General features: G+C 35.6%; 1 protein-coding gene across 8 annotated transcripts in view; it reads left to right on the forward strand.

The window, feature by feature from the left end:
- Positions 1 to 25,048, forward strand: part of ZNF385B (zinc finger protein 385B) — a 170,493-nt gene that overhangs the window by 136,779 nt on the left and 8,666 nt on the right. For 5 of the 8 annotated variants that reach the window (XM_067000076.1, XM_067000077.1, XM_067000080.1 and 2 more), the window contains 2 exons: positions 509 to 559; positions 8,137 to 8,296. In XM_067000076.1, the coding sequence (XP_066856177.1) occupies positions 509 to 559; positions 8,137 to 8,296 (211 nt within the window). The remainder of the gene's footprint in view (positions 1 to 508; positions 560 to 8,136; positions 8,297 to 25,048) is intronic. The other 3 variants (XM_048061394.2, XM_048061396.2, XM_067000081.1) reach the window with 1 other exon arrangement.

The raw sequence follows: 25,048 nt of genomic DNA on the forward strand, positions 1-25,048 counted from the left end.
TGAGAAAAAAAGTGAGGACAAAATAGAGCAGGGAGCTTTTTCCTAAACAAACTTTTACGATGGTCAGTACTGGAAGTCAAATGGCATTGGATTAAGTTAGAAATATCAATTTAAAAGGGATATCAATGTGAGGATTGGTAGTTGATGAGACTGATTAATCAGAGTAGTCAGAATTGAGATATAGATTTCTGCCTGCATGAACTTTATTCTGTTATGCAGATGAACGTGCCTTTTTTAGAAAACTGTTTAAAATAAAATAAAATAACATTTATTAATTGTTGCAGTTGGATTCACGTCAGTATATTATAATAGACATAGGTGTTTCCATCTTTGCATTAAAACCTTTGTTAACACCATTTTTATTGTTTAATTTCTATACGATGATGAAACAGTATGCGTTCCCACTCAGCAAAATACAGTATTTGAGTAAAGTTCAAGTTCTGGTTTTGTGTTAATAATCCAGCTCAGAAAAATTGTGAAATATTTCATTTACATTTACTACCACCAGACACCATCCAGCAGAAGAGAAAGAGTCCTCTTCATGGAACAGATTGTGGTGGTGAGTCAGATCTTACTCTCATGTAAAGGCCACCAGAGCAAGGGATGAAACTATTCCACCAAGAGCAAGCAAAATGTATCTTAACCTTAGAAAAAAATTTGTTTTGTTTTGTTTGTTTGTTTTCTTTTCTTTTCTTTCCCTTTTAAGAATTCTGGGATTCTTTCCAAACCTGTGGTATATCTATATAGACTATAGATAAGCTTTGCTAAATAAGTTTTCATATTAACCTCATAGGTCTGGTTTGTTGATATTAATTATTTATATTGCAGACATTCTGGCAGAAAAAAAAAAAGCAGTTTGAATAAGGTTTGCTGTATCTTTATGGTACCTGTAAAAGGTCCAGAGGCAACAGGGCAAGGGAAAGATGGCTGTTTACTGTCCTCCATAGATTTCTTCTCTGCCTACTCTTGGCTCATTCTTCCTCTTCCCTTTGGCCACCAGACAAGTCTGCAGCATCTCCCGCAGCTGCTGTGTGGCAGTAAGTCCCTTCAGCAGCTGTGGAGCTTTGGCCAGACTGTACCTGAGTTTTCTGTTATGCTCTGTTCTAGTGTCTGGCACTGCAAATTGCAGCAGTAAGAGAAAAGTAAGTCATGCTTGCAAGGATACCTGTTAGGCTTTGGCAAAATTGTCTTTCTCTGTGTATAGAAATCAAGAAGCTTCCCCCTGCTCTCTTCTCCCTTGTTATTTGTATTAATAGTCCACAGAGTCTTATGAGCTTGGGCACTAGCTAATACTGTCAGTGCTAATCCAGTCCCTTTCCTCACCATCTGTACTCAAAATTCATAAATATGTTACAGTAGCAGTCCACATGGTTTGTTTGTTTGCTGTTTTTGTTGTTGTTGTTTTCCTTTTGAAAAAGTTTTGTCATCTGTTGATCACATCTAAAAGAAGTATGTGCTTCCCTCAATGCACACTTTCCCTTTCTTGTAGAAAGGTTCCTGGCTGTGATGCAGCCAGTTAGGTTAACACCTCGTTGATAAGATATCATTTCATCAACATAAACATGTGTTTGTATAACATGTTGTGCTCTCTGATTGATGGCTCTAAATCAGTGTTGCTTTTTGTTATTGCCTGCAAAGACTCAGAAACCAAGGAAAAAACACCTTGTGGGCGGATCAGAAAAAGCAGATGTAACAGTTGGGCATTAAGAGATGCTGACAGTCACCTTATTGAATGCTTTTATAGCTAATAAAAATGATGTGATGACAGTGATCTTCTTAAAAAAAAAAAAAAAGTTTTTGAAATTTAGGCTACTGTTACCAAATGTTAACTTTGCAAATTTGAATGGATTAGTTGTACTGTCAAAAAGATAACACATAAAATAATCAATAGCATCAAATAAAAATCTGCAGAATTGTCATCATCTTTTGTCAAATGTTTTACATTTTTCCTATAAATAAACTATTTATATTGATTCTTTGGGTTTGAAGAGTAGTGAAGCAAAAAGGAGGTAATTAAAAGCATAAATCTCAGGAACTCGTGAAGGTAATTTTCTGTTTTGAAGACAGAAATGACAAAATGATGAAAGTTGTTAGCTTCAACATGACAGAAATATTGCATGATTACAGAGTGCAGGGTTATAATGTGCTGAAAGTTCTGTTCAAAAACAGCTATTTAACAGAGCTTTAAACTAAGTTTGACTAGTTGCTTTCTTATGACATGGCAGATTTTCACAGCTTTTGCATTTTCTCCATGTCTGTTTCAGTAGTAACCTACCTTACTATTTGGAGCAATTAGGTTTTGGAGATATAATTTTAAAAATAACACAGCTTTGGTGTAACAAAAGCATGAATACTTCAGTGTTACAGATTTCTTCAATTACATCTATTTTTAATATCAGATGAGAAATTTTTTCAACACCATTTCAGGTGCATCAGGTTGTCATTGAAGAGATCTGGTAGGTTAATATTTCTTCTCTATGTAGTAATAAATTCACTTAATTAGTCATTCACACAGCAAATAGATTCTCAAACTCAGTCAGTTGTGAACTGTCAAAATGAATAGCGCTGATTTCAAATATACTGTCAGTCACTGCTCCAGACAGGTGTAATTTTCTGTCATCTTTTGTACTGCATTTTGTACTTTTGTACTTAGCAGAATTTTAAAGGGTTCTTGAAGGTAATATGGCTCTCAATGAATCTATATGATCTGTGTGTTTCCTGGTTATCTTTATCTTTCTCTATATACATCTCTCTATATATACATATATTTAAGTTTATGCAAAGTAAAGCTACTGGAGATATTATTTGCTAATGACAGTCACACTTTCTTAGAAAGCATGTTTAGGTGTAGAAGATGAAGATTTGCATTGTTGATGTTCTATTAGATGCAATCTAGTATATAAGGCAATACATCATAGCAAATGTATGTAGTCTCGAAGATGAATGTCGTGATGCTTAGATTTTAAACTTAATAATTGATAGCTGAAAGCAGCAATTCACAAGTAACTTCAGATTCTGAGTAAAATGTGACATTTGGATGATTTGTATGTCTCAAGGGAATATATTTTTGAGAGGAAGAGCTTGTCCTTACAACCAAGTCATTAACCTTTACAGCTAGTGTTTTAGCCTTGTAAACTTGGTAAAAAAAAAAAAAAAAAAAAAAAAAAAAGTTTTAACGATTTGTTCGTTTTTGCATACTATTTAAAGGGTTTGAATGGAGATAATCAATATTGCTTAAAGAGTGGACAGGCAAATATTTTAAGGTACAGAAATTTGAAAAAAACACAGGCGAAAACTGCGTATTTTTGTCCTTGTTGAGTATATTCTAAGCTATTTGCAAAGGAACTCAAAACACATCTTTTTCACTGAGCAATGATATTCTAAAAACAGACATTTGTTTAGTGTCTTATAATAGGCATTCTGTTGATCAAATATTAATGCAAGACAGATGCATGAACATTTTTGTGGAATTTGGCCTGTGTCAGTACAAAGACATATTTTGCATTCTGTTATTTAATTCCACATTTATTGTAGCTTGAAAATCCTCTTGTTCATTAAACTTCCTAGCCAGTACCCGATGGCTTCCTATAATTTCTAATAATGAGGAGGATTCAATTTTAAAATGTAGAAATGTTTATATATAAAGCTAGTAGACCACATACAGCTTTAGAAACAAGTGAAAATTAGATTTTCATTTTAGATTGAGAGTTCTTTCATATGAAATATTTTATTTTATTTTTTCAAAAAACAAAAACCAAACAGACAAAATCAAAAACTAAACAAACAAAAAACCCTGCCCTTCTTGACCTAGCAAGCATTTCATTTAAAATAATAATAGTAATGCAAGTTCAATGGTGACATTTAGTTTTGATAATATAAGGAACAAATGTAATGATCTTTTTAAATGAAAAAATAAATATTCCAATAATATTGAATTGTGGCACAATGACATCAACATAATTGTTCTACTTCATTGATTCATCTATACAGTAAATGCAGCCCTATATATAGTAATAAATTATTATGCAATTAAAAAGCATCATAATACATGACTGCAGTGAGATCCATTAAGGTTATTTTATTTTGACTTTTCCTAATTTTAGAGCTCTTGTTTTCAGAAACTAAATAACACTTCTGTTGTTTTCAACATTTTTTATTTCACAAATATAGTTTTGATTATACAGAATTTGCATGAGTTAGTTATTAGTTTAGTGTTAATGTTGATCAAAAATGTACATTCATTATCTATTTAAAATATTCTATTCCAAAGAATGTAATAGTAACTTATAATTTTGCTCTTTTTTGATCATTAAAATTTTTAAGTTACCTTTCTTTTATACAGCATGTGTCTTTTAAAACTTGCGTGTGCAGAACTTCTGGATTGTCAAATCAAATGAAAATAAAAGTTCAGCTTCTTGTCTTAACTGAAAATAAATAAATAAATGTCATGGCTTTTTCCAAAGATATGTTTAATATTTCAGTCGCATGTTACAGAAGGTTGTAGCCTGTAATATATTGCTGTATTGTGCCAGAAACAAGTTTTAAATGGGACGTTGAGCAATTAAGTTTGCCTATAATGTGGTAGCTGTGCAAATATGTTATAAAACTAGGATTAGTAATGCCCAGGACATTAATAATTAGAATAATTGATACCAGAAATAATCAGAACTTGCTTTCCAACTTCGGATTCCCATGTCTCTCCTTTTCTTGTGTTTACTGTGACTCCAGAAAACTCCGAAGAGCAATAAATTCTGTAATTCAGTAACAGGAAACACCATTTCATGTTGATTCTGCATTTTAGTTACCAAAAAGCAATGGAAATCCAATGATTCATCTCACAGTGGATAATAAGCAAGCTCTGAACTTCAGGTGCCTCTGGAGGGGTTAGAAAATATTGCTTCAGTACCTCAAGGGATGCTCTTCTAACTGCACATTTGAAAAAAGTATCTGTGTGTTACCATGCACAGCGCCATGGAAATGCACATGCACATGTGTTTAAAAAGCCTAAGACCCAAAGGTTTAACAAAATCCAGCCACTGGAATTTGAGAATACACAACTTCAGTGTAGAAATAAATAGCGTATACTTAACTGATGAGGTGAACTATTGAAACAATTTAGCTGAGGTAGTTATTTCATCCCTAGCAACTTTAAAACAGAGATTGACTCCCTGCCCCACCCTGGAGGATGATGGGCTTGTTCAAAAAGTTCTGGGAAAGAAAGGCTGGTGTTTTCAGAAGCTAGATTTAGATGGCCACTGCAGTACCTTCGGTCCTTATAATATACAGCTATGAAACTGATGATGTAAATATGATAATTATGAAATTTAAATCAAAAGTGAAACCATTCACCACATTCCATGAGGTTTCACTTGTGTTTGAGGAAATCTTAATTTTAATTCTGCTTGGGCTTGTTTGTTTTCAACAGGTCTCATGTACACTATATGAGGATTGAATGAAGGGAATCAAAGACTGTAGTAGGTTCTGACTGATATTGCTGTCACTTATTGCAAATATCAGCAGAAAGGCTTATTATCAAGGATTTGACTTACTAAGCCTTTCTCTTGAGTGCACCTATGTCTCCTATGTTGTAGCTTTGGTCTCAGGGAGTATATAATCCTACCAACAGCACACACGTGCACGGAGCATAGAGTTTGGGTATTTAAAGGGACATCATCAACTTGAGAGCACTCGAGTGGAAAATCTTGTACTTACTGTTTTTTTTCTAAAGTTGCAAGTGTCAGAATGAAAAGGGTATACATACACCTCAATTTTTAGCTTCAATTTCTGTACATATGTACAAGCATGTGCATATGTGCAAAACATGAATAGTTGATGTAATTTTTTTGGTGTTTGACACTCCTTCTAGTGCATCATGTGGCAACAGCAAACTGAAGAGAAATGAACAAAGCTCAACAAGGGTGGAAAGAGACAGGGTGATGGTACTTTGCTCCTGTTCATGCTTAAGGCACATTGATGGAACAGTATACAAACAATTTGTACTCCTCTACCTCATTAGGAGCCGAGGAGCTCCAACCCAGAAGTTGAGAAGTGTCCCTTTAAGTAGTGCACGTAGTAGTAGTGGTATAGCCATGTAGTTTTTCTTTATAATATATAAATTGTGCTTGTACATATGTTAATAGTTCAAAGATTTCTAAATTGTCACATAGTTTAATAGCAACTGATGAGTAGAACCTTTACTGGTTTTTAATGAAGATTAGAAATCTCAATTTCAAAGGAATTCAAAGTAAAACTTATATAGGAGCTTTTCTTACTGAATGCTTGCTTACTGAAACCTACTGAAAAAAAAAATGCAGCCACAACATGTCACTGTCCTTTTGAGTTAGAAAGCACTGTGTTTCACAGGGTATATAATCACAAAGGTTCAGTATGTAAGAACTTAACTCCTATGTTTTAACTGCAATTCTCCATCACTTTTAATGGTGCATATAATTTTTGTGAAGACTCCACAAAATTGTCTGTTCTATGGTCTATTCCAGCTGTTTAGCTGTTTCTGCTGTTCGTTCACTCCTTTGTGTAAAATATATATATATATATAACATGCTGTCCCAAGATGACTGTATTGTAATGCCTATTTCTGCTGACCTTATGACAATTTCCTCATTATGACAGCACTCTTTATAATCTCTAAGAAGTTTGGATTCCATAGTTGCTTTTTATAAAGCATGTAATTTGTTTCATTTAACACAATGAACTAAATAACATAGAATGTGTTTTTGCATGAACATAGTAAAAGTTTCCTTGCACTGATGTTGTTATATGCCAGGTGCCAAGGTGTGGTCATCTTTTTACATGTAGCATGCTTTCTCTGACCATTTTACATTGAAATGAACTACAATATTAACTTTTATAGTTAATATGTAACCTTCAATAGAGGCACATAGTAGTATGTCTCAAATCATTGAATAAACCTTGTTTGGAAATAGTAAAAATACAAACTTATTGCTAAATAGTAATATGTAAAATGTTATAGCAATATGTAAAATGTTATGAAAATAAATTAGGCTTTGTATGAAACTGTGTTCTTTATCCATTTTTAGTGAATTAATTTCTTAGCAAATGAGAAAAGTGTTGAAAAGTCATTTGCAGAAATTTCCAAACTTTTGGGTTTGGCTTAAGCATGTAGTTCCTTAGTTTGCACCTAATGAAGTGGCCTGACTTGTCAAGGTAGATGGTAATATACAGTCAGGAAGAATAATAGGGGATTAAAATCACTGAAAAAACAAGCATTTATGTATATGTCTAGCTTTAGCTGTGCAGCTTCAAAAACACTGACCTAGTTTCTATAGATAGTTTGATGACAAAGGAGAAGTAAACATTGCATCTTAGTACATATTTCTGCTGTTCTGTTTGGGCAGCCTGGAAGAATACATTATATATATACAACACTTCAGTAGAGAGAAAATAATAAATATCAGTTTACCTACTTCCTGTCCTTCGGGTTCCAATTTTCTTAGTCTTTGGAAAAAAAAATATGCAAGGCAATTTATAAAACAATCAAGACTGATAAATATTTCATTTCTTGTGTTTCACTTGGGTCTATTGAAGTTTATAAGTATGGTGTTTCTTCTTTTTATCCCTTTCTGCTTGATCTAATAGTGAAGTCATATTGTTATTAATGACTGTTTCAATTGCTGTTAGTGTAATGATGGAAATACTTTGACTTTTGTACTAGATCAAACAGAAGTTAAAAAATGGATTATTTAATCATGTTACAGCATGGTACATCTACATCTACACACTAAAAGCAATAAAGACTAGGGAACAGTACATGAAAATTGAGTAGCATCTTTCTCAATTGGTGTTGTTTACATTTGTATAGCTCTTTAAATCTTTAAGCAGCATGGAAGCAAAGAATGACATTAGAAGTGGCAGAGCTTTATTTAATCCTGAGGCCTCTTTTTCCTAGTTAGTGAAAACACAAACTGTTCATTAAAATCCTGTCATCTGAATATATGAGAAATTACATCTAGGAAAACTACTGGTATAAAGCTACTAAAATTTTTCAAGTGGAATAACATGGTGCCTACTATTGAAAGTGTCACTTTTCTGCCTTGTCGTCCATTGTGTTATACAGAAGTACAGAAAAAAGTGAGCCTGATTTGTTCTCCTTTGTAGAGCCAGGCCGAGGCCCACTACAAAGGAAGTAAACATGCCAAGAAGGTCAAAGCACTAGAGGCAACGAAAAATAAACCAAAAGTTGGGTCTTCCAAGGACAGCGCAAAGGCTAACACAAGCTGCTCTACGCCAGTCACAGCCAACATCTCTGACAAATCAGGTCAATGAAAACTTTTTGTTCTATACATTCTTTATTTTCTACTTTTTGGTGTTTGTATGAGAGAATCTGATTGCATGATACTGATCCATGACTTGTCTTTTCTAAACTATTTGCTATGTTTTCTTTTACAGAATTGTTTTTGATGCTGTCAAAGGTTTTTTTTCCCCACATCTGTGATATGTGGTGTCTCTGAACACTAAAGTCTGGTGTTTCTTATTAAACTGTTAAGACCCTCTTATCAAATTTATTCCTATAAGCTATGTTGTTCATGTGACAATAGCAATAGATGTACATTTCTAGCTGAGGTACAAGAAATCTCTCCAAGAATTTTTTCCTTTCTGAATAGAATAATACTGCTCCAATGAGAAACACACCCATGGAAATGTAGTGAAGCCTTATGGCACAGATATTTCCTGATTTCCACAGCTCATTAGTTCTTTAACATCACTTTTTTTTTTTTTCCCCCATGTCAGTAATTTGAGGAAGATCACTAACACTAATTGCAGTAGAGTTGAGTCACTTTCTGCTCTGTCAGTGTTGTGTTACTGAGTGAAACAGGAGAATTTCCTGAACTTGCTGACAGTCTGAAATACTGTACTTGTCATCCAGGAGAAAGCACCTACTGTGGGTTACCCAAATGTTGGTCTGATATCTGGTTGTGATAAACTTGCTGCTTCCTTGGCATCCATTTATCTTCACAAGAGCTGAGCTTGACTCGGATGCCATAGGATGATTGGCACAGACAGTTCTCTGACCAAAAAATAAAAAATAAAAAAGAGAGAGAGAGAGAAAGAAAGAAGAGAACAAAACTATTTCCACACCCATGGGTATTTGTTGTCCTGTTCTCCCCACAGCAGCAAAACTGCATTTGGTTCCTTAACAATGAGCTAAATTTTGCATTGATTCACCTAGAAAATCACACGTTGATTTGAGTGAGATAGCAATGATATGTGTTCAGGGAAACAAGCCAAGTTACTATAAAACAGTTGCAAGGTACCGTCTGCTCTAAATAAAATGTGCACTATTGAATAGGAAGAGATTTAAAACATTTGATAAATATTTTACACTCTGAAACACCAAAAATAGCTTTAGTTAAAACAGCTTACCATTCCAGATGTACACTAAAACCTCAGACAACTGTTTAATAAGAAGATTTTAGTTAAAACTTCAGAGGAATTAACTGTTGTGTAGGAATGCCTGCTGTGTGGTTGTGTTATGCACTGCTTGCCCTGCTTGTGCCAAAGGCTGATGGCCAAGTAACACAAGTTGCAGTATCTTTACCAACTCTATTGTTTTCCTTTTCAACTGTTTTCTCTAAGTCTAGGGCTGTCTCATGTGTTTCTTAGGCCAGTCTGTAAGATCTATCCCTGACTTAATTTTCTTCTTCTCTGTGCAATATATCTAAAATCATTTACTCCTCTATTTTCAGTTTTTGAGAGAGGATAAAATAATCTAAGCAACAAGAGAAACCTGCTCCTGATATTGTTATATTGCCCCTGTTTTGACAGTATGTTGTTACATGTTATTAATTACTCAACACAAATTAGACAGATTACCATCTGTGTCTGTTGGACTATACCACTGCAAGTGTTTCTACATTCAAAATAAATTTCTGTGGTGATTTAGTTATATGTTTTCTTCCAGCCTGGGGAACAGCAGAGTTGCCTGGGAAGGGCGGGCTGCTCAAAGCCTATTGCTGCTCTTTATAAGGCTGCAGGTGGGATGTTTAGGAGGACAAAACGCTGAACCTGGAGTGACAAACTCTCCACATCCAAATGGAGTGCTGCTAGCAGAGATGGGGAATGGCTTGGAGACAGGAATTTTTAGTGAGCTATGGACAAGAAACCAAACCATAATTTTGTTTAGCTGCACATGAACAATAGCCTCTGTAAGGGAAAGTGTTCTTGAACATGTTTAGCTCTTTAACATAATGCTTATTTCAGCAAGAAGAATCACTATGTTGCTGCTGGGAATCAATGCCATGGTGGTTGTATTTTGTTCTTGTTGGTGGTGTTTTTTGTTTTGTGTGTGTGTTTTTCCGTTCATTTATTTCTGAATGTTCTAACACAGCTTTCATTCTTTGAGAAATGGATTATTACTGAATATTCACTGTATAGGTATATTTCAGTTTTTCTTAAAAACAAAAATAATATCTAATACTAAGAGTTTAATTTCTGTTTGTGGCCATGGTATTTTCATCCTGATTTCCTAAGGAAGTGAAACTTAGTCATATCATCTATTCTTATCTTTGTCATGCTCTGCAGAGTCTTCACAACTTTGACTCTATTGCCTCATGTAAAAAAGTTCATGAGATGAAGGGGTGTTAAAGAAACTCGCAGAAGTATGGTGAAAACTGGCAACTGGGTAGGATAGAAGACTTAACATATACTCCATCCTGAGAGAAGCTGCAGTGAGCTCTGTTTTGCTTGTCTTACTGGCTGGCCTGGCACTACATTTGCCTTCAGCTGGGGGATTTCAGTTTGAGTCGTTTGGGTGTGGCATAGGCCTGAAAAAAGTGCATTATAAGTACAGGAAGAAGATGGGAGCTAAATGGAATCAAGGAAGGGAATTAAATCCCACCACTTGTGAAACTGTTTTAACTGTTGTATTTTGAAGCATTGCTAAGTTCCTCAGAAATGTTCATCAAGAAATGTCGTTCCTGGTGTCCGTTCACTGAGTATGGAAGAGGAGAATAAGAAGCTAAGAAGTGAAGAGACTTAAGTTCCAGTGTTCCTTTATTACCTGTTGCACTTCTGCTGGTATTAACGCAGAATGGGTAGGGAGTATCACAGTACACTGATAAACTGAATTTACTATTACATTACATAGGTCTGCTAATAAAAGGACACAGCTTTTTTGATGTGCTATCATTTTGAGTGACTTGTTGGCATCTGACCCAAAGCTCTCCAGACAGAGCAGATACTATATATTGAAATAAAATGTCAAGTTTGCTACAGAGCCACCTGTTCTGTGGGGCAGACATAAATATTTTAGATGTCATGCTGTTTTTCAGGAGCAGTAGTAACCAGAAAAATAATTTCAGTGTTAGCTCATCTGGTGTGATGAATCTATCAAACACAAGACCCCAGTTCATCCAGTCTTTATTTTTCACATCTTATGATGCAGTGGTCTCTCTACAGCTGTTCCTTTCAACTTGAGAAGTGTGGCTGCTGTTAGAGCTACAACAATTAAATTAATGTTTAAGGTATTTTGAGGAGTTTTCAGGAAAATGTGAGCTCCTGCAGAGAGATGGGCAGGGGAAACTCTGGAACTTGGTCTGAGTATGACGATTCCTAATGTGTGTGAAAGAGATCTTTACTGCTGTTATTAATACAATATGATTCAGAAATAACTTCTGTAAATTGATCATCAGCAAATGTAGTGATAAAGCCATAGTACTGTAATGCAGAATCTGCTGCAGCCTCAGGTAAGTGGATATATTGATGGGTTGGATTGCACAAGTTCTGCATTCAGGTGTGTTCAGACTGTTATGTGATCTGATTTTCTAAGCACAAAACTCTTCACCATTTAGAAAATACTTGTTTACTACTACTTTGATGTACCACTGTTTTATCCTGTTCACTGTTTCAGCAGAGAAAAAGGCATGGGTGCAGTGTGGTTGTTCCCATACCTCTTATTAGGCTATGCCTACTTGTCCTGATGGGTACTTTCAAACAGGAGATGTCCATAGGGTATCCTTTCCGAACTTGTCTCCCAGTTTCTCTGAACACCCCAGGCAAGTATAGTAACAGCTATGGAACAGCTTCATATGCTAGAAGATGAGTGCTGTGATACTGCAAGCTTTTTCGTGGCTGCTTTGAGAGATAGTTACAGGATGGCAGCATTAACAAGCCTGTGAACTGCTCTTTCATGTGGGGCAAAGATTACCTTCCCTCCCTGTGGGACCCAGGATTTTAAGGATGGCTTCAAGCAGAAATATATGTGTATGAGGGAGAAACTTTTTATAAAGTCTGCACTGTTCAGTAGTTTGTCAAGTCCTTTAGGCTGAAAAATGTTGTGTTAATGTAATGTACACACGTGTGGACATAGGTATTTCCAGTGAAATGCATCCCTTTAGAAAAGGGCGGGGGTAGCAACAAGTACATAGCACAGTTTAGAATATGCAGAGTGCATTTTAAATATAGGTCTGAGAATGCAACAGAAGATGGGTGTCTGTGATTCCAGTCTAGCATATTCTAGATGCTTACAGTGATGAGTCCCTCAGGAATGCTTATGATAATAAATGGACTAAAATGTCACTATTTACTCATCAAATGAAGAGGAATTCTTTGATTACACTTCTAAATCAAAATAAATTGTTCAAAATGAAGCAGACGATGCAGGATCACTTTCTTTGAATTCTGTTTTGATATGAAAATCAAGAATGAAATGCAAGTGTTATAACCTACTAAAAAGTCAAAAACAGGTTTCAGAATTTAAAAATAAAGCCTTTTTTGTCTTTGAGCCATTCTGTATATGATCTCTTTCCTTTTCAGTGAGAGCTGTTTGTGAAATTATATATATATGTGTGTGTGTGTATATATATGTATATATATATATATATGTGGGCATTTCAAGTTCAGATCTTGTTCATATAAGATCAGCAGGCTCTGCTACCTGGGACTTGTTACAAATGGACCCTTTGGATGTTTTATGAAAAGTCCTTTTTGTTCAGCTGGTACATCTGCAACATCAGGCACCTAGTCAGGCTAAATTCTAGATCCTGTTTCAAATTCTGGCCCCTCTTACTACAATTTTGTTCTGTAATTGCATCTCAGAGTAGCTAAATGAGCAGTTCAGTGTCGTGCTGATGATATTCCAGCATATGAGCAGTCCTGTGCTGGTCTGTTGTATATGGCGAGGACAGCAAGAAAGGGATGTGACTGGAAACCTCGTTTGCCAGTTTCTTGATCCAGCTGGGTCTTTTAGGAGTTACTCCAGTTATTACAGCATGCTAAAGCATGGTACAGTGTCTGCTGCCCAAGTGGGCTAGCTCAGATTTTCAAAACAACCTAGACAAATTGATAGACGTAAGTACTACTTTGTCATGTAGACATACGGTAACAAGTTAGCCTGTTAGATAGGACCAATAGCTACAAGCTTTATTAGACAAAAAAAAAAAAAAAAAAAATAAATTTGACCTCGAGGTCTTGCCAGTGATTTTAGTTCATTGAGGGCTTTCTGTGGGCACTTTGAAAATAAACCTGTATATTTTATTCCTTTTATTCCTTAGTAGAGTGCAACATGTTGAATCACATTTACTCAGGCACATTACGATGCATTGGATTTCTTCAGCGTCCCAACTACCAGTGCTATTTATTCATCAACTATGAATGAGATGTAATGTCCCATGGGATGGCTTAGTTCATATTTCACAAGCCTACCATCAGGACACTCCCTTCGTCATGTTGCTTGAGTTGCCAAACTAAACTTTTCCATATGCATCTCTGTACTTGGAGTATCCTAAAAATGATACCCAATTCTGAAAAAAACCCTTAATATTTATTTTTAATTCATGACTTTATTTTAAAGGAATAAACTTTTTCTTTGTTTGTTTTAAATCACAATAATCTTATAAAAAGAGCAAGGAGATAATACAGCTTCCACAGCTATCTGTAGTATATCTGTTCTGGGGGATTCTAGGCTATTGTTATAGAGATGTCATTATAAGAACTTCAACACTTGGGATGTTTCTAGGGTATTTATTATTTAATCCTTTGTAATGTTCCCAAGTCATCCAGACCTCAAAGTCTATACTGCTTATATTGTGATGAAGTTGAATTTGGTGGAAAAGAGGCTATAGAAGGAGAGGAACGTGACAATGATTTGTTTGGCTTGCTGTACATCAACATTAACAAGTCATATTTAGAGGTTTTTTCTTATGCCTCTCTGAGATGATTGTCATTATGTCCAGTCTCCATCAAAAGCTACTGAAAAACCTCATCAGTTTTTCACATTTATGCTTACATAAAGAATTCTACTGAAATTATATGCTACAAAATAATAATGCATCTGTGTTTGTGTATTCAGATAGTGCCTGCTAAGCACGGGCGTATTTATGTTAAAGAAGTTAGTTTATGGTCAGCTCTAAGAGATAAATTCAGTCAGATTCACCCACCAAGGAGAGTCATTCCAGGGGTATTTTTCTGTGAAGCTCTCTGAGGATGGTAGGTTTTGTCCTCTTTTCATTAAACATTTCACAAACCTCAGAAAAATGCTCTATATTGCTCTATACTGCCACCTGTTGAAACTCCATCCCCAAAATAGATATAAAGGCACAACATAGAATCTGCTGCTTGACCACCGTGCTTTTGTGGTGGATAATCTAAAACGGAATTCAGGAATTCTCATAAATTCATCACATGTATGCTGTTGTTTCATGTGCAAGTACCATGCATGCATTTACATGAACATTTTATTATCAGTATTGATATGTTAAATATACTGTCAGTAGCACATGTAATGTTGATACTGGATTTAGTAGAGAATAGTCTCTGGGCATGTTCTGGTGGGTTATTTCAGCACCTACTTCAGGACGTCGCTATTTGGTTTATGCACTTAGGATGAAAGTTTAATCAAAAGGATTATTAGAAAATCAAAGTCTATTAACAAGAAACCATTTTATTAGGTTTGAATTTTTGAAACACTTTCTTCCCTGTCACTCTTACTGGTCATACTTTTTCAAAATGGGATTTTCAAGCCTCATCTTTCCATGTGTGTCTTCTTACAAGCTAAATGGGAAAGCAGTCGTTCTGCATGGTTTGGTGTTGATGACTTCCAGGAGCTCCAAGGAGTTCTTCAGGTGTTTCTTCAGTCTGCCTATAATATTAACTAGCACAGATCAAATTCTGCACCTCTACTGCAAACTGATTATAGGTGAAATTAACTGAAAAACTAAGTTCTGTGACTGACACAATTACATTGTTGAGCTGCTCCAATTTCTGTTCAAATTGAAAAGGTCAATCTTTTCTTTCTCCAATCATTATATAAATCAGAAATACATGCAAGCAGAAGATTGTTTTGAAGAAATGGTAAGCTTTTTCTCCTGTAGTTATTTAAAAGCAGAAGCTCTGCATTAAAAGTATACTGTAAGATTAAATACTACTCTGTGTGCTTTGCTGTGTGCCAGAACGTTCATGTGCCCTAAATCACTAAGGCAGTATACTACTATAAATTATTCCAGTTACAAAAAACGGATTTTTTTTGCATATTTTTTCATTAACATCTTTAAAATTATGCAATTTTTTCTTACTTTGTGTAGAGGTAAAGATAGGCATTGGGCTAAGCAAGAGTGACTACAGATACAACTGGTCATTGGAGCAGAGCCCAGGGATGTTCTCAGCTACTTTTTTGTTTGTTTGTTTTTAGCTATATGTATACAGTCATTTAAAGAATCCACTTATGTACATTGAATCCCTTGGCAACTCATTTCTTGTTATATCAGGCATCTGTTTTTCTTGTTTGTTCTGCTAATGATGTGCCTATTGAATATCCAAATTTTTTTTGGATGATAATTGAATGATAAGATAAATATGGAATGTCACAATATACTAGCAAATGATTAAATATATATTTCCATAGAGGATGCTAGAGGTGGCACAATGACCCTAACCTAGCAGAAATAGTATGTATGACATCATTCTTTATTCATAATTGGTTATGTAACATATTACAAGAGTTCTCAAGTCTTCAGGTATGGAAGTGGAGAAGGAGGGAAAATGAGAGTAAAAGAAGCAGCTAGCAAAAAGTGAGTGTAAGATTGAGATACCAATGTCAGTCATCTGCTTTGCAATTTTCTAGTAGGAAGAAAGATGATCCAGGAGAATCTTAAAAAGCGAAGGTTTTGGAATGAGATTTTGTAAAAATTCCAAAAGAGAGAAATGATATATCCTTCTTTGTCACCTCAAGATAGTTATTCTGATGGCGAATGACAGTATTATTTGCCTAAGAAAAAAAATCATTTGGGATCTAAGAATGAGGTTTGTTTCTAGATGACTAAGAAATTCAAATCAGTGGAAGTTCTCTTACTCTCAGTAGGACTTAAATTAGACATCTAATAGTTCCCCAAAGCTTACTGAAGAAAGATATTGCTGAAGAAGTAAGACTGTTCATCTGATGCCAGACATTTAGCTTTCCCACATAATCAGAGAATAAATAACAGAATGCTGACGATTACTCATGCAGTTAGTAGTTGAATGGAGTTTTGTCTGTCTAGTTGTGCCAAAGTTGGAGGTTGTGTCAAGTCTCTAAAATTTGAGAATTAAAGGTCTTTCTTTTCTCTCAGGCTTTGAGTGACTTTAGTCTCCAAATGTAAAACAATGGGTAAGACCCAATACTGTTTCTTCAGGATGCTTTGGTTTAGCCTCTAAATGAAGTAAATGTTCTATTTTTGAACCTTTTTATCCTGGAAAACATGAACTTACAAGGGAGGAAAATAGTTTTACTGGTGGCCTTTTTTTTTTTTCCTGTATTTTTTCACCAACTATTTAAGTAAAGGAAAAGACCTCTAAGACTACAAGCCAGTCTAGTCTAGTAGCAACTTCCATACATCAATAATGTGTCCAGATTTTTTTTGGTAAATGTGGTTTTTACTCATCTTTATATTTGTCATACTTATTTTTTTATGCAACATAAAAGTAGGCAGCATTTAGAATACAATGCTCAAAAAAAATGCTTGTTGCTAGGGCGTGACAGACAACTGAGACCATGAAGATGATGAGTTGGTTTTGATACAAAATTGTTCAGAAATCCAGAATTGAAAACAAAAGCAAAAATATCCCTGGCTGGCACATCAGACAGTTAAATAGGTCTTTTGAAAACTTCTTTTATTATCCTTCCAACCTTAATTCTACAGCTGCTGCATTATTGAATTGGTGTGAGAAACATGCTACATTTCATATAGCATAAAAATGTATATATGGTCAATAGGTTGTGTTTTATTTCCTTATTTTTTTTTTTTTTTTTTCAAGGAGAGTAAATCAACTTGCATGTCTGCTAGGCAAGTTATATGCAATTTTTTGGTCAAATCTTGAGGACATGACTACATACTTGCAGTCTTCAGGCAAACCTGCCACTGAAATCAGTGAGAATGCACAATTATAGATGTCATTTAACTGAAATGAAGATGAGTGTTTCATAGTTGGCTTCAATGGCAGATCTGCCCAGGCAAGTACTGAGTCAGTAGTTCAGACACAGGCCCGTGAGAACATATCTGAATGCAGAATGTCCGTTCTTCTTGATTAATTTATTTAGACACCCATAAATTTTGTATTGAGTTCCAAAGCACTTTAGCAGCTGTGGGTAGAATTTTAAGATTATTTAAGCACAAGCTGCAAGTACAATGTGTTTCTAGTAATGTATTTCAGATTCATAGATGGTGGACATAACATTAATTTTATGGTTGAGGAGATGACCCAAAGCATTTTTAAGAAGTGAAGGATGTCTGGGTAGAATATACTGTTTGTTATAATCTTTGAATATTATTTTTTCTAAGTATTCCTACAGTATTAAAAGGTGTAAAAGACAATAAAGTACTATGGAAAACTTGCATTCCTGCAGTAGTAAAATAAGTGTGGCAGTCTGTAATGGGAGTATAAAATATTTACAAAACACAATAGGTTTCTGGTGTTAGAGAAAGATAAGGTAAATTTTTTACCAGGTAAAACTTTTTTTTTCTTTTTTTTTTTTTCTCCCCTGGGTAAAAGTCGCTTTTTTAATATCACGTCATATACTATATTTCAAACTTTGCCCAAACTATATAATAGTTTCCGAGTCTGTTTTAATTTATTTCCATTCCAGCCAGTACAGACTGGCATACCCTAGAAAACATGAAAGGTTAAGATAGTTTTAAAATAAATTTACCAAGTCAGAGCAACAGTACTGAAGAATGCAAAACTATGGGATATTCACACTTTAAGAATACTGCTTTAACTGAGAAATGTTTGAAATGTGAGTCTTCCTTGTTGATCCATAACTTTTGCACAGTTACTTCAATATAAGTTTTTTATGTATGGAAAAATGTCTGCAAGTATGCAAATAACTGACTAAAAACTGTAGGTGACACTGTAGTGTCATCTCAAAGGCACCAAGTAGTTGGAACAGCAGGTGTTCTCTGTTGAAGAAGTTGTACAGGTAGGTGCAGAAATAAATATTGCAGGTCAAGATTTTGCAGTGGCAGAACCATGTGGACTTCTGAGTATTTTCTGATTCTCAGCAATCCACTTTCATGAGAATTAGGAGCATCCAAATTTTCTAAAACAAACCTTTATAACATTTAATCCAATTAGTTGCAAATTTATTTTGTACTCTGAAAAAGAGACAGGTTCCTTTGTAAAAGAATTCCCTAGAGTCTTTGCTATGCCAATTCAGAAATAAAATATCTAAGAAATTAAGTATCAACATCACTGTTGTACCATAGCCAAGCAAGCAATACTTCTGAAATTAAAATGATACTTCAGTTCAGCCAGTTGGAGAGTAATGATGCAGTTAATCAAATAATCAGGCTAGCTACAGAGCTCACTCAATATTGCAGAGCCATCCAGACGTTTCCTGATGTAGCTTCAGTATCTCAGCAAAATATGTTGTAGCTTATTTCAGTGCACATTTGTGCTTCAGATGAAAAGCTTTATATTTATAGCTTCCATTTGTTTCTCATCTCTGTATGGAAATAAAATTGGTGTTCTTTAGAATGTGTCAACCATTTATTTCATGTAAGTACCTTTCATTATATAAAACCTAGCCATTTTTTTTCAGACAGGCCTGAGGTACAAGGAAGAGCATTTTACAAAAACTAAAGGTAACCAGAGGGTTAATGGATACTCTGTGCTGTCTGATTTGCATGTAGGTTTGCAGTGGAATTTTTCTAGAACAGAGCCCTACGGGTTTTTTAGCCTCATTTCTCAGTAGACTGCACAACTGGTGAGAAAGTAGGTATTTTGTCTGACAGCCATTAGAGTCTCATTATTCAGCAAATGTGGAGATAAAACGAAAAAGATTTAAAAATCCCTTATCAAAGTTAGCTAACTCTGTCTTAATGAGTGTCAAGAAATAATCTAATGCTCTTTGTGCTTTTTTTTTTTTTGAGTGATGATGAGCTGCAGGATGGAGCACTTGCAAATGCTGTAAAGGTTGTGACCACCAGTGACTTAATTGCTTTCCTTCTATTGTCTTCATGGCATATATTACTCAGTGTTCATCTTTTTCTTCATGAAAAGGATAAATAATTGTTTAAATGCATCCTTTATTCCTTTATAACAGTGTGAGCCAGCAGAAGATAAGACTTTCTGTGAAGAACAATGGTTTGATGCTTGCTTTTTATTTTACTGGAACTATTGTCTGCATTTCTATTCAGTAGAGTTTTTCTGCTGATAGATTGAGAAAGGCCCTTCTTGTCCTCCTGTTAATTCAGTCATTGATCCTCTTCTCCCTCCATATCTTGTTTCAGGGCAAACAGAACTAAGCTAAATATAATTAAATATTGTTTCCAGTATGATAACTTGTGAATTGTCGTCTTCTGCTCCAGACCTATGTGCCAGGGTAGATCCTAGGATTTGTATATCCTTCAAGTACAATGTGGCTAAATAAGCCTTCCCCACATTGATTTTATTTTCTCATGGTTTTCTAACATCTCTTTTATGAATTTCAGACAGCCTTGCAACGTCTTTGATTGTTATCTCTCTACTTCTCTCTACTTCTGTATTTTTGTCTTAAATACAGTGAATTTTGTTACGGTATTTCTATGTGCAGCTTTTAACATCTAGTTCTTTCTTCCCTGTACTATTTCTTACTAACATTTTTCATAATTTTCCATTTTCATAGTGGCATCATTTTCTTTGTCTTTGACAAATGCAGCTAGGTCAAAGCCAGGTATGTTCAGAAGCGATGCTGCAGGGATACTCCTGGACTCTCAGTGGCAGGAGAGCAGTAGCTTTTCTATGTTATTTCACCATTTTATCCCCTGAACTAAAGCTACTGATTTTCTCTCTCCAAATTCTTCAAATCCTTCACTTTCAAAGCTCTCCGTGCATTGTTTCTCTGTTGTAGTGTGCTTTTAAGGTGCTGACTTGCACTTGCCACCCCTCAGCCATTGTGACCAGCTTTGCACCTTTTCTGGTCCTTCTGTTTGTGAAGATCTTCCTCCAAACAGCTGCCAAACTTACTTTTGTTACTGTCACCTGTGATTTTTTTTTTTTCTGTGATGGAGTGAAAAACAGAAGAAAGCTTATGAAAAGTTTGGCTGCCACACCAATGCGTACGTTGGTGACCTGTTCTGTCTCCTGTGATTTCATATATGTCTGTCTGCAGCTGTGATCTCTGCTCTTAAACTGCAGATCATTTGGTCTGGGGACCATCTTGCTGTTACGTGCAGAAAGCTTAGAACAGCAAGGTCAAATGAAAAGGTGCAGTAATACCAACTAACTGGCTTCTTTTCAGCATTGTCAGTGGCTTTATAAAGGAGAGTAGGAAGAAACTAAGTTTCACTTAGTTTTGTGTCACATGTCACATCTAAAATATCAAGTTTTAACTGAGTTAGAATTTTATCTTTCAATAAATACATTTTTACTCTGTCTTTATTGAGACCAATTTAACAACAATTATTAGTTTTTCAGCAAAAATTCTTGGATTGTAAATGGATGTAATTAATATAATTTAGTTTACCTTTGGTATGCACTTGATAAGGGAAAGAATTTTTATACAACAGTCTGACAATGTGATTGATCTCCTTGTCCCATTCTGCAATCACTGAATGCTTCAAAGGTTGTTTAATGCAGCCCAATAGTCATAGTCATATTTGGAGCTGTTGAAATTACAGGGAGAACCTGAAAGCTGTTTTCCCTCAGTACAGCTCTGCTGGTTTGGGAGATATGCCTGCTTTACCTCAAAGTCTCAAATAGTCTAAAAAATAAGCACTTCAGGTTAATACTGGTGCCCAGTCACACAGCCCATGTGAACTCAGGGCTGTCGTACCTCTTGGCACCTCATTTCTAGTGACAACATAAAGCTATTCAAAGATGTGAAAACCATAAATAAAACACAAACCCTTCCTTTCAGAAATCACTTTTGTTATTGTTACCATAGGAAACTCCATAGTCAGAAATTAATTTAAGGTGTTAAGAATCATCAAGCTATCCAAGTTCTTAAAAGCTGTTCCTTCAGCAGTGATGTGGTGGAGCACTGAGCTGTAAATAAGGCTGCCAGAGGCTTTGCACTTAACCGTGCATCATCTGTTCTCTGGTAGCACGGCATTGATAACCACTCAGTGATCAAGTTGTGCTTTAGTTTGTTCCATGTGTGTCTCCTAACATAGCCACTTGAGGCTGGAAATTGCACAACTCTTTCTTTTAGGTTCTTCAAGATGAAAGGGACCATAAGTATTTCAAGTATTTACTATTTTCTTACTTTTATAAAAGAGAATCAAAAATATCTAGACTGCCAGAAACAGTTTTTCCATTATGCTCTTTTCCAGGCTGGAAGTATGTTTTGTTGTATGAGAAGGTGAAATCTGTATAATAATAATATAATCTTTTATAAAATCAAATCTCAATTTGTGGGATGAGAAATTAGCAAATTCCTCAAAAGAGCTCTGGTGCAGGGCTGTGTAGAGCAGCAGTGGCCACTTTACAACTGGTGTACTGTGTTTTGGTTGTAAGTAGTTTGTGTAGGGCTGCTGCTCAGCTGGGGGATGCCAGGTATGACCAAGTAACAAAGATAGGCGTGAAGCATACATACACACACACACAGAAATATATTCTCAGTAAATAATATATTATTACTTCTGAGCAGATTTATTTAAGTACAGGCAGAAAATGTAGGATTGTAGCAGAACTCTCTACCTGAAAGCTTTTGGCATATGTGATGGATAGGGCTCCTGCAGGTGTCTCCCATACATAATCTAAATCTTGGATAACCTGTAAATTTTATTTCAGTTGCTATTTGAACAAGCTGTTGTGAAGCAGAAGTTTATTGCAGATATACTTTGTGCATCTTCAGTGATAAAAACTGTAGGTAGGCATGTTGTAGGATGTAAGTAGAAATAGCTATCATCGATACAGAAAACCTATATCATTTAGATTTCTAGGTTTATACATGAGTTTTATAATTCTGCTTGTTTTTATTTTTATTAGGAATCTGAATTAAGAAACATGAATTTTAATTTATTTTTCCATTAAAAACAGCACCTATATTTTCATCATAAATTCCAAGTGAAGACTTCTGTCTAATGTGTATGGAAATCATCGCACACTCTAGAGAAAAAAAAAAAAGTGATTTCCTTGCTGTAAAAAGCAAGACCTATTGGTACGTTTTAGTATGGTAAGAGATCATTTTAAAATACAAATTTCTAAAGTACAAATATATATATTATAAAATCATAAACACTTGACAAATTACAAAGTAAGCAAAGTGAATTCTCTTAAAAGTACCTTGTTAACCAAACTGCTTAATGAAATGATGAAATGGTTAGGGGAAAAAAGTTGTGTTGCTTTCTGTATGGCTTGCACTGATGGTCAGTCTGTGCGTGGGGATGGAGCATTGATGTGCCATTATTAGGAACCAGGAGAGGATACAACTGCACAAAGGAAATGCAGGTTGAGTGTCACAGGGAAGAAGGTGTATGGCAGCGGCTTTGCCCCTTCTTGAGCTACGTGACAGCAACAGTAGTGAGAGACACATGAACTACACAGGGCGGTACATCACTTGGGCTGGCAGGGAGCTAGAACCAGTTAGATTTATGGCTGTCAGATGTTATCCTAAGCTGTTTTCTAACTTGGATACGTAAAGCCAAAACAAGGTACTACTAAATAAATAAATAAGTTTTGAATTTTAACATGGTGCTGATGCAGACATGAGGCAAACAACCACAAATATATGAAAACAACTTCAAAGCAGAATTGAAACAATGTAAGTAGGCAACAAGAGCATTGGTATTACTGAGCCCAAAGCAATACTTAATTAGCTTGCTTTATTTTTTCCTTGGGCTCTATTTCAAAATAAATTCAGGCTTTAGTAAGAGCTCGAAATGAACCACTGATTTATTTCTCTGGAGTCCTGAGGAAAAGGCAGACTTAATTAAAAGGCAGACAGAAATTTAACACAGATGAAATATGGCCTTCTGTGTGGAAAGCGAACATAGTCCAGTACAGTGCAACAGTATGAATTAGATTTTCGATGGACTCCTTGCATGTGAGTTGCGATGTGGGCATTTCAAGTTGACCCTGGGTCAGACTGAATCACAGCTGCAGCTTGCTGGGAGGAGACTGACACTGTCTGGGTCTTCTGATTCCAGTTCCCTTCTGCGGAGCTGTAGGATGGTGATCGTCCTGCTTTCTATATACATATGATCTGCATTTCCTGTGCTTTGCACAGTTGAATACTTGGTAGGCATTTGTCTCAAACAAAACTGTAGGTAATGGTGTTTTGAATTCTGTAGACTGAAAACAATAAGCTATTATCCAAAGCCCATTTGGGGAAGTGCAATTTTCTGATTTAGAAGGCAGAAAAAAAAAAAAAAAGGCAATTCTTGCCCCACTGCAGTGATAAATATGTACTTAGCTCACTGTACTTTCTGTGGGAGTTAAACTGTCTAATAACCTTCCAATTACAACAACTTTTGAAGATTAAGCCACTGCATTAAGCACTTACAACAGTGGAAGGAAACATCAACTTAAATAGAGGCATGTATCTCTCCTTGTAAACACACAGCCACGTGGAGCTGATCAGTGTCAGGAAGCTCTCCAAATGAAAGAATTACTATGTGAACTCTAGTTCTTTCCAAAAGCCGAGACACTGGCAGAATTTTGCCCAGCTGGATGCTGCTAACTTCTCTCTAGTTTTCCAGAAGTTTTCTTGTCATCCCGTTACGCATTATGTACTCTAGAATTGCTTTGTATTATGAAGAGTGAAAACACTGTAAACCTTGGGAGTATTTTAAATATTGACGTACTACATCAGCTGGCATTTGAGCCTCAGAACTAAATATCCCTTAATGGTGGCTGGCGAAGTGAGGAGAAGTGGGAAATGAAATCTAGCATTTTTCAATCAGCTTTTAAATTCAGCAATGGAAAGCTGTCACTCTCTGACGGTGACTGGTGACCTATGTAAAATGGATCTTTCTCCATTGTTTAGGATCCTATTTTACAGGCACTTAATTGCAAAATCCACAACTGCAAATCTGTTCCTCTGTGCAACAGAGGGGTTGCACAGGGAGGCTGGGGGCTGTGGGCAGAAGAAACCTGTGCAGTGCCTGCATGTGGGGCAGTAGTGAGGGCCACCCCTCTCTGCTGGGCTCCTCTGTCCAGAGCAAGCCCATCTCAGTCTCCAGGGAGTGTTTCAAAAGCACCAAGTATGTATGCTTACATCAAAAAAAAAAAAAAAAAAAAAAAAAAACATGGGAAACAACATAAAACAGACCAAGCAGAAGTATAGTCTATATATACACTAACATAAGGCTTGTGGTTCTGCAGGTGTATTTTTCTTTTATGGCCTGAAAGGCAAAATACCAAGGAACCTTCCTCTGCTTGATTCAGGCCCCCACGCATTTGGACATGATACCTCTTGCAGTCTGGCAGTGTATCACATAGAACAACAACAAGAAGTTTATTATCCTGTAATGTGAACTCACAAATGGCAGCAGTTCAGAACACTTTCCCTGTAGATATTAGCACTGCTGAGAACTTTCCATACTGAAAACTCTTTAATTTAGCATGTTAGCAGATGTAATTTATCAAAACCCTCTGTTTTATGAACACTCACAAG

This window comes from Anser cygnoides, chromosome 6, assembly GCF_040182565.1.
Source record: "Anser cygnoides isolate HZ-2024a breed goose chromosome 6, Taihu_goose_T2T_genome, whole genome shotgun sequence".
NCBI classification, from domain to species: Eukaryota; Metazoa; Chordata; class Aves; order Anseriformes; family Anatidae; genus Anser; species Anser cygnoides.